Source organism: Symphodus melops, assembly GCF_947650265.1.
Source record: "Symphodus melops genome assembly, chromosome: 5".
Lineage (NCBI taxonomy): Eukaryota > Metazoa > Chordata > Actinopteri > Labriformes > Labridae > Symphodus > Symphodus melops.
In genome coordinates this window covers 28,546,049-28,560,436 of record NC_136695.1, presented here as the reverse complement: position 1 = coordinate 28,560,436, position 14,388 = coordinate 28,546,049, and the positions used below count along the sequence as shown (strand labels likewise).

The following is a 14,388-nucleotide window of genomic DNA, read 5'->3' as shown; positions in this document are numbered from 1 at the left end:
CCAAGACGAGGAGAGGAGCCCGGGTTGTACTTCTACACAACTTAAACTGAGTAGGAAGAAAACCCAGAGGAGATTGTGGATTAACTCTTAAACCTGGTCGCTGTCCCTGTGAAGGAACTAAAGGATCAAACTTCACCTCATCCTGACCTCCAACACGTTGACTTGATATTTAGAAATATTTCTTCCCTTACCTCAGATCACTGACCCAGAACCGTGAGAGCTGACAACGATCCTTTATCCTAACGTTAACTAGCTAATTATAGGAGCTAATTAGCCCTCAGCAATGCTCTCTTGCCCTTTTCTTCCCCAACAGCGTCATTATTGACCCAGACGCATCGCAATCACAAAAAGCTGTCTGCACTTTTGTCAACTTTCATCCTGCAGCAGTGTAAGGGGGATTAAATTATCTCAGAAAAGAAGTTGTGGCGAGGACTTGGCAGTTTTTACTGACTGAAGTTGTGTCCTGTGAGCTGAATGGAAAACTCGCAGTTCATCTTCATATCTGAAGTTGTCAGGTGACGTGAACATCCTTCGTTTTGACGTGATATCAATAAAAAAACCGGTGCTGAAGCTCCACTTTTTAAGCTCTTTTTGGCGTCCAATCCACCGCGCCGGTACCCGTCACAGGAGGCGCTTCGTAGTCCTCTCTCAGTGGCTGATCGAAGACATCATTCGGTTACTGCTGCGGATCATTTGTTCAGTCGGGTTTCGTTGCATCCATCATTCATTCAACAACGTGAAAATAAACCAGAGGCGGAGCCGACTCTCTTCCATTGTGTTCCTTTATTACCATATTTGCAGAGATAACTTAATCAGGAAGCAAAAAATATACCAGACAATAAAGTACTAAAAATCTGAGATACAAATAACCCCCTGACACAAACCACCCTGAGCCCCCCCAACCCCCCCCCCCTCCTCCTCCTCCTGTGATCGTCCTCCGTGGATTTATGTGGCGTATCTCTTCGTCCACTGTTTGGCTGTTCGGTCATGTTCCGCTCTGTTAGTCGTGTACTGGGTGGCGATGCTTCCCACCAGAGGATCGGCTGAGGGGGGGGGGAACAGTTTCAGTTTCATTTATTCACAGTACGACCAGCTGATGAGTTTAAAAGCATTCAGAGATTCATGGCACACACAAGTTTTTGCAGGTTTGTAGCGACCCCGAGTCTCTTCACTGAAGCAGTGAGCTGCTTAAATGATTCCTGTGAACTTAAGTTAGTCGAGCTCATTTGACGTCTTCTTTTAGACTCGTCTGAATTTTAATTTCCGTTTAATCGCCTTGAAATGATTGGTTAGGGACATCCCTCGTCTTAAAAATGGGACTTGAGCTTAATCAGAAAGTTGACTCACAAACTTTTAGTCAGCTACAGATCGACGTGTCACCCGAAAAACTCCCCGTCTGCTTTCACTCTTCGAAGCGGAGTACGTTTGCACCGAAGAACGTTTTACCCACATGACGCTGGTTTTCCTGTCAGAGTGGCAGCACCCGCTAAATTTACCAGCAGTTCCATTTAAAGTTTCAGGTTTGTGTTGTTTCGTTAAACCACAGCGGAGCTGCTCAGCCAGGTTTAAAAGTCGCACAAAGGTCGGCTCTGAAAGCGCGCGTCAACCTTTTTAGTCTCGTCTCGTTTGTTTCCTGACTCGTCTCTAAAAAGTGACAAGACAGTAAAAAGTAGGTGAAGCTGCGCGGCGGCGGCGGCGTCCTCCGGCTTCTCTGCATTTATTTATCTTTTATTTACTGTCTCTCATTAAAGTAAGCTTCTTACGCTTTAAACAAATGTCAATACATTTTTGATTTTTATTGATTTATTCGACAGTAACTTCCTGTTAAAACAGCTCACGATGTCGGCATCTAAATCCGTCTGATTCTTTGTTTTCCATCCGAGCGTGCTACCTGCCCCCAAGCGACGCAGCGTAGCACTCGGGCAGTCATTTTTACCCCGACGCCCCGTTTCTGTTTTCCTTCATAATGCACAGTAAAAAAAATAAACGAATAAATCGCATAAAGTGCGTCCGAAACGTCAGACTTTTTGCGGTAGATTTTGAAGTCTCATGGTTTTTCATATTTTGAGATCAGATGTCTCGACTGTTGCGGCTCACGTTAAGTGTAATGAGCTCGTCGGCCTCCGCCTGCTGCTGAGAACGAGTGAAGCACGTTCCACATTTAGGATCAAATGTAGTCCCGGCCCTGACTCGAGTCTAGATCTTACCCGGGTTGCAGTCTGTGAGCAGGGAGCAGATGGACAGCAGCACCTTGGAGATGGTGAGGGCGGGGCTCCAGTTGTCCTTCAGGATGTCCAGACAGATCACGCCCTGACTGTTGATGTTGCAGTGATAGATCCTCGTACGAAACGTGACCTGCAGACACACAAACACAACAGATACCGGTCAACATTGTTTTTACTCGGTCTTGTTCTCAGACTTGTTGGACTCCAGATTATAAATCAAAGACCGGTCAGACCACCACTGAAAGTCTTTGTAGTCATTTTTATGATTGTGCAACCTTCCCGATGTCACAGTCGAAGTGAGTGACACACTGTCACTCATGTGATGTTTATGGTCGTGTCTCGGTCCTGTCCTGTCTTGGTCTTGTCTCGGAGCACTCTGGTCTTGGGTATGTCTGGGTCTCGGTTAATGTGGTTTTGACTACGACACGTCCACAAAGGGACTTTCAATCCTCCCTTCATAACAAAACACTTTAAATAGTTCTGCTGCCGAGACGCAAACAACCGAGCAGTCAGTTCATCTATAGACGCCACGAGGTGAATGTATTTCACTGAGGCTTTAGATAAACTGTGCCTCCCCGTATCACCTGACGTCTCTGCAGCCTCACCACTTTGTGGGACTTTTATCACCTCCATGGAAAAGAAGTTGAACTCCTGCATTTTGGATTTTTACCTTTCCTGTGATGCACTTTTGAATATCGAGATAAATTGTGCAGGAAAAAAAACAAACCTCATGGACATTGAAGATTTTTTTTTTCCAAGAGTGAGAGGCAGCAGGTAGCAGAGTTTCAGACACAGCTGTCTCTGCTTGGCCCCCGGCACCCCGAGAGATACAGAATTATTACATTTAAAAAGGTTAAAAAGGTTTCATTTAATTAAAGAGATAATAAACAAATGTTTTTTAAACTCGTGAAGTTTGGAGCTCGACATCACACAGAAACACTGAACCTCTCTGACATTAAGACCAGCAGTCACGGCTTTACCAAACACTGTAGAGTGATCAGCGTGAGATGGAGGCCCTCTTGTGGTTGAAATGAGGTACTGCTGCACGAAGGGATTTAAAACGGTTCCACTATAACCTTTAAAAGATGAGTCATCGTGAGTGTTTGCGGCTCACCACCTTTTTTTCAGGCTCGTGAAAAAGAACTTTGATTTCACAAACATCAGATTAATTACTTTCCAATCACGTCACAGTTTCTCTACATTGTTGCTCGTAAACATGAATAAACTTCTCACCTGTGCGCCGACGTGAGTGGCCGCACATTCAGTACTTGAATTTCCCTCGGGATCAATAAAGTATCTATCTATCTATCTATCTATCTCTATCTATCATTTCACAACACGTTTAGACTTTTTCCTGTTTCTTATCGTGGACAGAGGACGAGAGGCTGGGAGGACGTCTCTTGTTTTGACCGCGGCCCTCAGCGGCCTGTTAAGACATTCCTCACACTCTGACAGGGACGAGTGTCTTTGGTTGACCTTTGAACTTCCTGCTTTACCCCGTTAACCACATTTCCACTGACGAGAGACGAGAGAGCAAACAAGCTTCTGCTCCTGTTTGAGATGTGTGTTAGTTTAAGAGCGATCCTTCTGCACGGTGCAGCGGACGTTAACCCTTCGAGAGCTCAGGTTTCCCGATCCAGCTCGTTGAAAAGAGAATATCTCGTACACTACTCCGGCTCGGCGTCACAAATTCATTATTGTTCCAGTCTATCTTTGAACAAAGCAAAGTTCAGACGGACTGAAAAGTAGTTTGCAGAATTTTTTTCTCGTCAATGTGACTTGTCGTTTTGTTCTCGGTTGTTGCTCTGGTGAATGTTTCCAGTCTGTGGAGTTTTTATGGTTTCTTATCGGCTGCTGTGGGGTCAAACGTGGAGCCGAGTTCTGGCATTGTGTTATTTCTTAGAGGGGAACTACATGATTCAAAATCTTTAAAAAAAAACAAAAATAAATAATAATAATAATGAAGACACTACTCCTGTTTTGTAGTTCACATAAGTTAAGGAATGTAAATGTAAACAGGCAGAGGGAGAGTTTTCCAGAATATCCTGTTTTACGGAGGTTCAGGTTGGGCAGTACGTCAGTGTGTCAGTACGTACGGTGACTCCATGGGAACTATTTGGGGCACGCTGCGTCGCAGAGCAGGATTCTCACGTGCTGTTGTGAGCTGAGCTGCTTTGCATAGCAGAGGAGGAGACGGAAACACAGAGGGGGGGGGGGGGGGGGGGGGCATCCTGACTGAAACCTTAAAACCTCCAAGACTGCAAGACCTGGTGCTCAGGGACACCGATGGTTTAGACAGAGGACACAAATAGGACTAATCACATTTTAGTCCTTGTTTAGTTTAGTACACACTCGCAGTGATCCCATCGTTCCTTCTTCCTTCAGTGAGGGTGGAGCTAAAGTCGTTTCTCCTTCATTCACTGCTTTAATCAAAAGCAGTTTTCGACAAATGTACACCGAAAACTATCTCCGTCACTTTTCCCTTTTAGAAAACAAACAAACATGACCATACATCAGTACCTTGGGGGGTTTGAAGGGGTAGTCTGGCGTGAAGGCGATGTCCAGGAAGAAGACTCCTCCCTCGTACACGGAGCCCGGGGGTCCCAGGATGGTCGACCTCCACTCATAGATGTTGTCTCCTTTTGGGCCAGCACTGCAGACGGACACACGGAGCTCACATCAGCCAATTCAACACAAACATCATCTTCCCACTTATCCACCGGAGGGTCGTCGTCGTGACGGCACATTTTTAAAAGGTCCAAGTAAAAACGGACTTTGTGGATACCTGGTGTGAAACCACAGAAACACCTGCACACCGTCTCAATCACAGAAAATCATTTCTAATGACTCCGTACTGAAAAGATGCCAATATATTTATGACATGTAGAGGAAGTGCTTTCTCTCTCTCTTGCTGCAGCTCTTTCCAAACGCAGGTCACCATGTGGTGGACACTGTAGCTTCAGTGTTTAGCCAGCTCTGTAGATATCTTAAGCTTCACACGGAATAAACCAATCAACAGCGGCATCGAGGAAGAACGTCAACATGTCAGTGTAGATTATAAACAGCTGGATCGACATCAATGCGGCCTGTTCGACGACGAGGGGGAAACGTCTTCATTGCTGCTCTGCATGTAAAACCTGGCAGTTGATCAGAACGATACTACAAGTCTATAGCTCAGTCTGCAGGGACTGGTGATGGGAACCAGGAAGGTCCCCGGTTCCAGTCCCAGTGCGGACCAAATCTGGAAAATGTTCTTGTAGCTGAAGAGGCCTCCTCTGACATCTATCCATCAGAGTGCGTGTGTGTGTGTGTGTGTGTGTGTGTGTGTGTGTGTGTGTGTGTGTGTGTAGGGTGAATCACTCTTCTAATGTCAGTCTGGTCCTTCTTCTTTAATCCCGTCAAGTTGGACTCCGTCTTTGATTGTCGTTCTTTGTTCTTAATTTGTCTCGAGTTTGTTGTGCTCTTGTTTGTTTAGGAGGACGTGAATATCCTGATAGAATACATTCCTATAAAATATTCCTATTTTCCCTTTTGAGTGTGAAGCCGAGGACGTTTTATTTTCCCTCGTGCATCCTTCGGTTCAGAGCGAATCCCCAGCGACGTGTCCGTGCGTCAGGATCTGTAATCTGTATTGATTTTCCCCTCAGAGCTGAGCAGCCTTCATTCCTCGTACACGCAGAACATGTGGTCTTGAAGCCCTCGGGGTCATGAATACGAGACATAATAGTATTGATCTGAAACTCTTCGGGGGGGGGGGGGGGCAGCAGATGTGCTCTGCTCGGCTTTTTGATCGGCGTTAACTCGGGCGTTTGGCAGAGTTTCAGCTCCGACAGAGAGAAGACGATCGATCCAGAGCGAGCTGTTTGGGATAATTAACGAGCTGTAAAAAACATCTGACGGATTAAATACCTCCCATCGCTTCACAAGATTTGATTTCACAGTTTGATTTTTTTTATGATTTCAACAAATTCCTTCAAAACGTGCAGCCTCAAAACACCAAGAGACACCAGATCAGTCAATTAGGATAAAAATACAGAATTGATTTGTCAGTTCGTTATCTTTAAACGCAGTGATGAGGAAATGTCGTTTTTCAAGGTTTATATTTGATCTCTTTTAAACTCGACGGTGGACTGAGGAACAAATCAGGGAGGAAGAGAGAGAGAGAGGAGCCGGAGGTCATCCACTCTCTTTATCCTCTGCACACTAACCACTAGGCCACTGGCGTCCGCCATTTTAGGAAATTAATTTAAAGATGAAGACTCGAACCCCGTGGTTCCAGATTTATTCGATGAAGAAGACTTGAGCGGTTCGGACCTCAAAACGTGACGGACGCAGGGAAGCGAACAAACGGACCAGCGCGTCACACACACACACTCGACACGATGATAAACCAGAGAGCGTCAAGCTCGAGTGCATCAACATCTGTGGAATAATAAAAAGACACGATGACGCAGTGAGAGGAGGTCCGTTCAGCACGGCTCTAAATCCATCACGCAGCGGGCAGGTGTCACACTTCCCTGTCGCTCCATTAAGAAGAACATGTAAAGAGCCCGTTTCTAAAACCTGCCGCTTGTTCTTCACTGTCATCCATCTCGAACGTTAAAGTTTAAGCTGGTAATATAACCCACACACACACACACACACACACACACCTCCGGCAGCAGCAGAGGCCGACAGCGGGCGGTGAGGGCGGCAGAGCTTAGCGACATACACATCTGCCGACACCGGAGGAAAGCCGGTTTTATTCTTTCTCCCTTTAATAGTTTCTCCTCACGTCGCTGCACTTCTCTTTGTCCCGTAAAAACATGAAATGACTCATTATTATTATTATTATTGGAGACCAGCGACTTCTATTTTTGCTGCTGCGGTTTTCTGGTGAAGTTACGTTATTAAGGACAACAGCGTTGTGCGGTGGAGTAAAACACGTGTGCGTGACACACGCCTGCCTGCAGCCAACAAACAGCTCGCTCTCTGTACACAGATTGACAGACAGGCTGCAGGTAAAGAGAAGCTGATGTTTTATACATGAGGCAGAGACTGGAGAGAAATGTCAGCAGCAACAACACAAACGTGAAGCTGATTTTTTTTTGTTTGGGGGTTTCTTTGAGTAAGCAGCAAACATCCAGACGATGTTGATTTTCGGGCCGGTCTGTGGCCTGAGGTCGCTCCTTTGATCTACACAGTCACTCCACTGTTTTTTTCTTCTCTCGCTGCCGGGGTCAAAGATCAGGCTCAGCTGCAGCACGGCGGCCTGCGGCGGGGGAGAGATTCAGATAGTCGCCTCGGGACACCGCAGGAGGGAGGGAGGGAGGGAGGGAGGACGCCCCGCTAAGACGGGAGCACGGACCCAAACCGTCCAGTTTCTAAAGATAAATCTTGCAAATCCAAACGTTAGAGCGAACAGAGCTGCAGAAGAGCCACCAGACTCGCGTCCTCACGGTGAATACAACACAAAGCATCGACGCAGTTTTTATCTCTCAATGAACATTTCCTTTGAAATTTAAACACACGTCTTGAGATCCTTTAAAGGCCGACTTGGAGCACCGAGCTCGCTGAGAAAAAGACCATGAAGCGATCTTAATGTTGAAATAAAACGTTTTAATGACGTTTCTGTTTCCCTTCGTCTTGATGCTTTTGCCGTCTTTTGTGAATCACTTTGAATCCTCTGAACAGATTCCCCCCGGTTCGATAAGTGTCCGGAGAGACAGCTGTTGGACAGCGGACTGACAGGCAGAAGAGAAAGAAACGTACCTGCAGTTTGGTGGAGGGTCCAGTGTGATATCAGCCAGCTCTTTCTGAATCCTGCAAATAAAAAGGAAAAAAAAAAAAAAAGAGAATCAGGCAACATGTTGACAAAGACGTCTCAGTGAGCGGCAGATTCAAAAACTGACGGGGTGACTGTTTGTATGTGTCAGATCTGAACCAGGACAGCGTTCACTCTTTAGTCCTGATTCATCTCAGGATATTTTGTCCCTTCAGGCTCCCCGTAGATGGTCGTCCTCAGTGTCTCCCTGTAGTCTCAGGAAGGACGATTTACAGTCCGGGTGTGTTTAACACACGAGGAATTTAACTTCAGTAGACTCTGCTCTCTCTGTCAACATTAAATATAAACGGGTAATTAAATACGAACATGTAAAAGACTAAATAAGATAATAGGTCACGATCATGTTATTCAGTCTCTTATATATTAGTCTTTCATTACTTGTTTATATTTTTAGTCGACTTTTACAAACTGTCAGACAGCTCAGCTGACGAGTCAAAAGTCACGTCCACCCGATGACATCACACTTTGACCTTTGACCTCTGTTTCAATCAATCAATCTTTATTTGTATAGGGTGAATTCATAACAGGTGTTATCTCTTTACACTTTACAGAAAGCAGGCAGAGGACCTCACCCTGTCTGTTCACGTTACACACAACTTACTTATTGCAGCTTAATCCGTCAGAGCGAGACACTTCATGATCTACCAGAAGGTCCTTACTTTATTTATACATCTGTGAAATCATCTTTTTCTATTTTAGTAACTTCTTGTGTTGAATAGTTTGTCAAAACGCTTCGAAAAAAGAAGAAAAGCCTTCATGCCACATGTTGCCCACATTCGTGTATTTCTGTGTAACTGCAGCTTCTTCTCTGAATCAGCAGCTGAGCACCGTCTGCGTCAAACCACAAAAAAACAAAAACAAAACACGGGCAGCTCAAAACAGCGAATTAAAAAGCTCTACTGTATCTGCCTCGGGGTCGAAGGCTTTAATGAATGAATGGCTGCACCCGTCTGCTGACTTTGATCAGAAATGTGACTCCTGTTCTTTGACAAACGATTGAAGCTGGGTTTTTTTTTATTCAACTTAATTAAGACTAAGAGAGTGAAACGCTGCGTTTATGTCTTCAGGGGAGAAAGAGGAAGCTCGGGGAGGAGCTCGTGACTGTTTATGAGTTCCTCTTTGAAAACACAGCAGAGTGTCAGAGCGTGGGAGCGCCCTGTTCCCCCCCTGGACTGATGGTTTGTTCTGCTGGGGGGGGGGGGGGGTACAGGAGCTCGGACAGGTAGGAAGGCGGAGCCGTGGAGACGCAGGAGGATAGGGAGCCAGTGGAGGTCATGAAGGACGGAGCGGATGTGTGTCAGCGGCGGCGTGTTGCAGCAGTTACGTACCGTTGAAGGTCTGAACCTCAGGGCACACTCACACTGCGCCCGGTTAATCTGATCGTCTCCGCCCCACACTCTCTTGAACACGAATCATGCAGGTGGCGGTTATACGTCACGTCGTAGAACCGTACCGTGCTGCGCCGACGCCAGCCACGGCCAGGAACGTATACCGCAGCGGTACGAGGCGCTTACACAAGATAAACAAACTGGACTTTAGGGGTCAAACGAGCTGAGGGTCACCTCGGATGAGTCACGGTTTTCCTGATTTCCTGCCCACTGTACGATGTGAATAAAGACCAAGGTTGGTGTGAAATAACTGTCAGATGTATTCTTGAGTATATCAGTTTTTAGTTTCACCTTTTGGCGCTGGTAGAAAGCAGCTTGGAGGTCTTGCTCATGCTGACTTTGCTCTCCCGTTTCTTCTTGAAAAGTGAGTCCCTCTGTCTGGCTTGGCTGGCGGAAGGCGGCGATGAGGAAGAGCTGGTGCTGGCACGCGAATCTTCATCCGACATACCGGTTTGGATTAGAGAAGAGCCGGGACCTGAGGTGCAAAAAAAAAAGAAAAAAGAAAAAAAGAAAAAGTCACACCACAGCTGAGAGGCTGTTTGGGGAATTATTCCTAACAAGACGCAGAGACCTCCAAAGCTTTCATAACACATAAAGAGCTTTTCACTATTCATAAACAATCATTTACATGTTTTCACAAGCAGCCACTGCTGACCTGACACCACAACATGCAAACATGCTGACAAGCGTCTGACTTGGAAATTACACCTGAATTATTCTTCTCACAAACTCATCAGAACATCGTCATTCGAAAACCTATTAAAGAGTAAAAGAAGAAAACTTAGCTTCGATATTAAAAATACATTACAGAGTGTCAGGTTTAAGGTATTTATAAATAAATGATGAGATAAGAGACTTTATTGTAAAATTACAGTCTTACGTATGAGCTATCAGTTCATAATTTTGGGACAACTTGCCTGAACTATGCGGATGCCAGCCGTGTGTATATTGTTATTCTGAAGAGGAATGTGATATGTCGTTTATGTTGACGTCATGATTTTCATTTACACGTCGAGCAGCTGGTAATAAAAGCGTCTGTGTGACATTTGGCTCATGTGGATTTGACTTTACCGACTTAGTTTATTAATTCTATATGGGAAAAAAAACCATTAGGATATAATTTGCGGTCCATATCGCCCAGCCTTATCAATACAACTGTTCTCCCTCATAACCGAGTTTCCCCAATATGCATCAAGCAGCGGAGGTGCACCGCTGCAGAAATACGACCTCCAGCTTATCGCCTTAGAAACTAACGTTATTCATCTGTGCTACGAACTCAAATGTGACCATCGTTTTGAAATAAATTATCAATTTTCTTTCTGTTATATTTCAGATTCCTTCCCATCTTTTGCCATTACCCACGAGACGGGTTATGACATTATTTTTTAACATATATTAGACTTTATTAATCCTCGAGCAGGAAATTGTACTTCACACTCTGTTAATGTAGAGACATGCTTCTCACACACACACACACAGGACATGCATAATGGAGAGATGTCAGAGAGTGGCGGCTGCCCCCTGAGCTGGTGGGGGTTCGGTGCCTTGCTCAAGGGTACCTCGGCAGTGCTCGAGTGGTATTCTGGCAACTCTCCAGCTACCAGACCAACTCCCATATTTTGGTCTGCATCGGGACCCTCCGGTTCCCAACCCAACTCTGTACGGACAAGTCCTTACGGACTGAGCTGTTGCCACCGCTTTGTTGTCCAACAAATTTTAAAATCATTTTAAAGAAAATATTTTGAAGTTTAACACAACATAAACATTATTCGACTTCACCTCCGCTGCAACAACTCCAAACTCAGGGAAACAGTAACCTATTCTTTTTCACAATTGTCAATAAAGTCTTACATTGTGATATTGTTTTAGGTTTTTGCTGTTTTACTTGCGCAACTCATGGTGAAGTATTCACCTGATCTCGCGCGAGCGCAGGAAAACTCGCAATTTCTTGCGCTACGTTTTTTTTTTCTGCGCTAACGTTTACGTGACGGTTGACGCACTGAATTTAGCGCACGAGCTAGCCGTGGTTCACGCTGATACGTCACGATGTTAACCGTTCACCAACTGTCAACTCAAGCTAACACTCTTACATCGCAAATAAATGATAATAAAATGTTGAAAATAATGTTTTTAATCGCGGCGGTGACCTCAGTCCTTTAAGTACGTAATGTTAGAGCTACCTGCGACCACCACCAACGACCACCAACCCGTCTCCTGGCAACGATCACCCAGGCCCAAAGACTTGAGGGATCAGACTAATTCTTGGAGCGGCGTGGGGTGAAGCTGCTTGCTAAGCATCCTTTATAAGTGAACCCCCCAAAAAGCCGGTCACCGTAAATAACAGATCAAACACGCGTCGTCCTGGTCGTTGTGCTCAACCTTACGGCTGTATAGATCAGAAACAGAGCGTTTAAATACGTATTTTTGAAACGCTAAAGGTGACATCGATTCGTTTTAAAAGACAAGCAGTCACTAACCACTCCCATCCAGCACATAGCCGGAGCCCATTTTTTGTGCGACCGAACCGCGACCGTGTTGTTTGTTTGTCTTTTCTGCGCGTGGACCGACAAACCCGACCTTTAACTTCACGAGGACACACACACCGGGAGCTGACCTACACGTACACCCACAGCACTCGGTGAAATACCGGCGTTAAGTCCCCTTATTAAGCTCAGTAATTAAACTCACCCAGTCTATTGTGTCTGGAGCTCCGCCACAGTCTTGGCTGGCTGCTGCCTGTCGCCCTCTGCGGAACGGAAGTAGCCTAACGCGGCTGCAGTGGGCTGTGCGGCACCGGTCCTCCTCTGGAAACACGACAGCCTCCCTCTAATCACTTTAACACAACTAATCGACTAAATGTGCTTTTATTCACTCAACGTCGTACTGTATGACATAATGTTGAACTTTAAGTCATGACATTTTCCTAAAGTGTTTTATCTGATAATTAACTTGACTTGACTCTTGAATTTCCCTCAGGATCAATAAAGTATCTATCTATCTATCTATCTATCTATCTATCTATCTATCTATCTATCTATCTATCTATCTATCTATCTATAAATCTATCTATCTGTCTATCTGTCTGTCTGTCTATCTATAAATCTATATATCTATAAATCTATCTATCTATCTATCTATCTATCTATCTATCTATCTATCTATCTATCTATCTATCTATCTATAAATCTATCTCTGTCTATCTGTCTGTCTGTCTGTCTATCTATAAATCTATCTATCTATCTATCTATCTATCTATCTATCTATCTATCTATCTATCTATCTGACTAAATTCTATTTAAAAATCTATACTTGGTTTAACAACGTAGATGAACAGATAAATAAACATAAAGGCCTACAATTTAAATGACTAATTACACCTGTAAACACCTGTTCACTAGACCTCTGTATAAACCTGTGCACTCACACAACTTTATTTATTGCATCATAACTTGGACTAAAGGCAATGACAAAGAAAAGACAGATTTATGCATTTATTAAAAGTAAAGTTAACGTGAAGAAACTTCAAACTTGCACGTAAGTTAGCGAGTCAATCATTTATTTACCTGTGCTACATGATCCGGACAGTTTTTGAGGTGAAGTTCTACATTTGACAAACAACCATAAAACTACAATAATATACAAAGTGCTGATGAAAATCTTCCCACAAATGCTCTCAAAAGAGGAGAATTTATGGAGTGTGACGTACTGTTTACTTTACACAGGAGGTTATTACTCTAATGCTTACTGCGGCAATGACTAAACCACTGCATCACTCACCACGGAAACCGAAGAAAAAAAACTCAAATGAATCACATCTGTGTTCACATCCACGAATATTATGACTGTTACTATCAAAGGTTGTAGCCAGTGGAAGAAATTAATTGCATGCAGCATATTTTCAGAGTTTAAAAGGGCCGAGTGTGGATGTTGTTGGTGTTATTTAAAGGACATCCGTCGTGTGTAATTATGATCGAGCTGGTGCAGTGACTAATAAATGACACATTTAGAGATTTGTAGGTGGAGAGAGTACCTTGCTGCAAGTCACTGAGCTGTGAAGTACACCCTGTACCTTCACCTGGTGGCGGATGTGTGAGTGTTTGAAAGGTTAATTGGGTAATCTTGTCACATTGTCAACACTGCTGTTTTAATATTTTAACAGTAACATGTATTGACCTTTGACCACTTTCAAATCCTACTTTAAACATGAAAAAATTCAGTGGCTGAGTGAGTCATACATTAAGACCAGGTCTGTCAAATAATTAAGAGCTTTTAATCGAAAGTAATCCAAGCGGCAACCTCAGAAAAATAAAGCCCAATGTGGAAGTGCAAAATCCTGCAGTTCGTCGAGTGTCCACTTGAGGCTGCGTCCATCAACACCAGAAGTCACGCACACGAGAGGCAAAAAAGATGTTATATAATAAATTAACATAATTACCGCCTGGTTCCAAAAAAGGCTGTAAAGTGGTTTAAATCCCGCCTCAGCTCTCAGCCTGTCTTTAAGTCGACTCAAAGTTAGGCTGAGTCAGCATTTCCGGCATAACGGCATCGGGCCGAAGCAGAAGCTTATAAGTGCCCACCCCCGAAATCTCCCCGAATTTTGAAATAAAGTAAGGCCCTTCTGGTAGGTTGAAGGTTAATTCAGGTTTGGAGGGGTCGACTTCTGTTTCTCAGGATGTAACGACCATCTTTTTTTTTTATCTATGCACAACAGCAACCAATTAAAACGTACATTATAACAGCTTTGTGCTATTCTTTTTTTCTACCCGGGTCCAAACTGGAAGGTGAAATCTGTAAAAATAGAAAAGAGAGAGCGAGAGCAGAGGGGTCTGATTGAAGAGCCGACTCGGTGCTCTCCTTAAAAGCTTTTTGCTGTATGACTAATTTATGAAGCCAAACTGGCACACTGCTAAAACATGCTGTGTGCATTGATTTGAGTTGGAATCAGTGTAGC

General features: G+C 44.4%; 1 protein-coding gene and 1 long non-coding RNA gene across 3 annotated transcripts; one reads left to right on the top strand and one right to left on the bottom strand.

Annotated features, from left to right (window-relative positions):
• Window positions 1-763: 763 nt before the first annotated feature.
• LOC306823793 (ubiquitin-conjugating enzyme E2 E1-like) lies at window positions 764-12,259 on the bottom strand. Of its 2 annotated transcripts, none has more exons than XM_079343636.1 (6): window positions 12,126-12,259; window positions 9,729-9,912; window positions 7,977-8,027; window positions 4,746-4,878; window positions 2,208-2,355; window positions 764-1,043 (listed from the first exon to the last, which is right to left on the bottom strand). In XM_079343636.1, exons 2-6 carry the CDS (start codon window positions 9,881-9,883, stop codon window positions 946-948), a joined length of 585 nt encoding a protein of 194 aa, XP_079199762.1. In that variant the 5' UTR covers window positions 9,884-9,912; window positions 12,126-12,259; the 3' UTR covers window positions 764-945. The 2 variants fall into 2 exon arrangements, with proteins under 2 accessions (XP_079199762.1, XP_079199763.1); XM_079343637.1 differs by lacking the exon at window positions 12,126-12,259 and adding an exon at window positions 11,618-11,699.
• Window positions 7,973-8,681, top strand: LOC306823797. The gene is made up of 2 exons (XR_013779056.1): window positions 7,973-8,269; window positions 8,601-8,681. It is a non-coding gene; the product is annotated as an uncharacterized lncRNA (long non-coding RNA).
• Window positions 12,260-14,388: the final 2,129 nt, after the last annotated feature.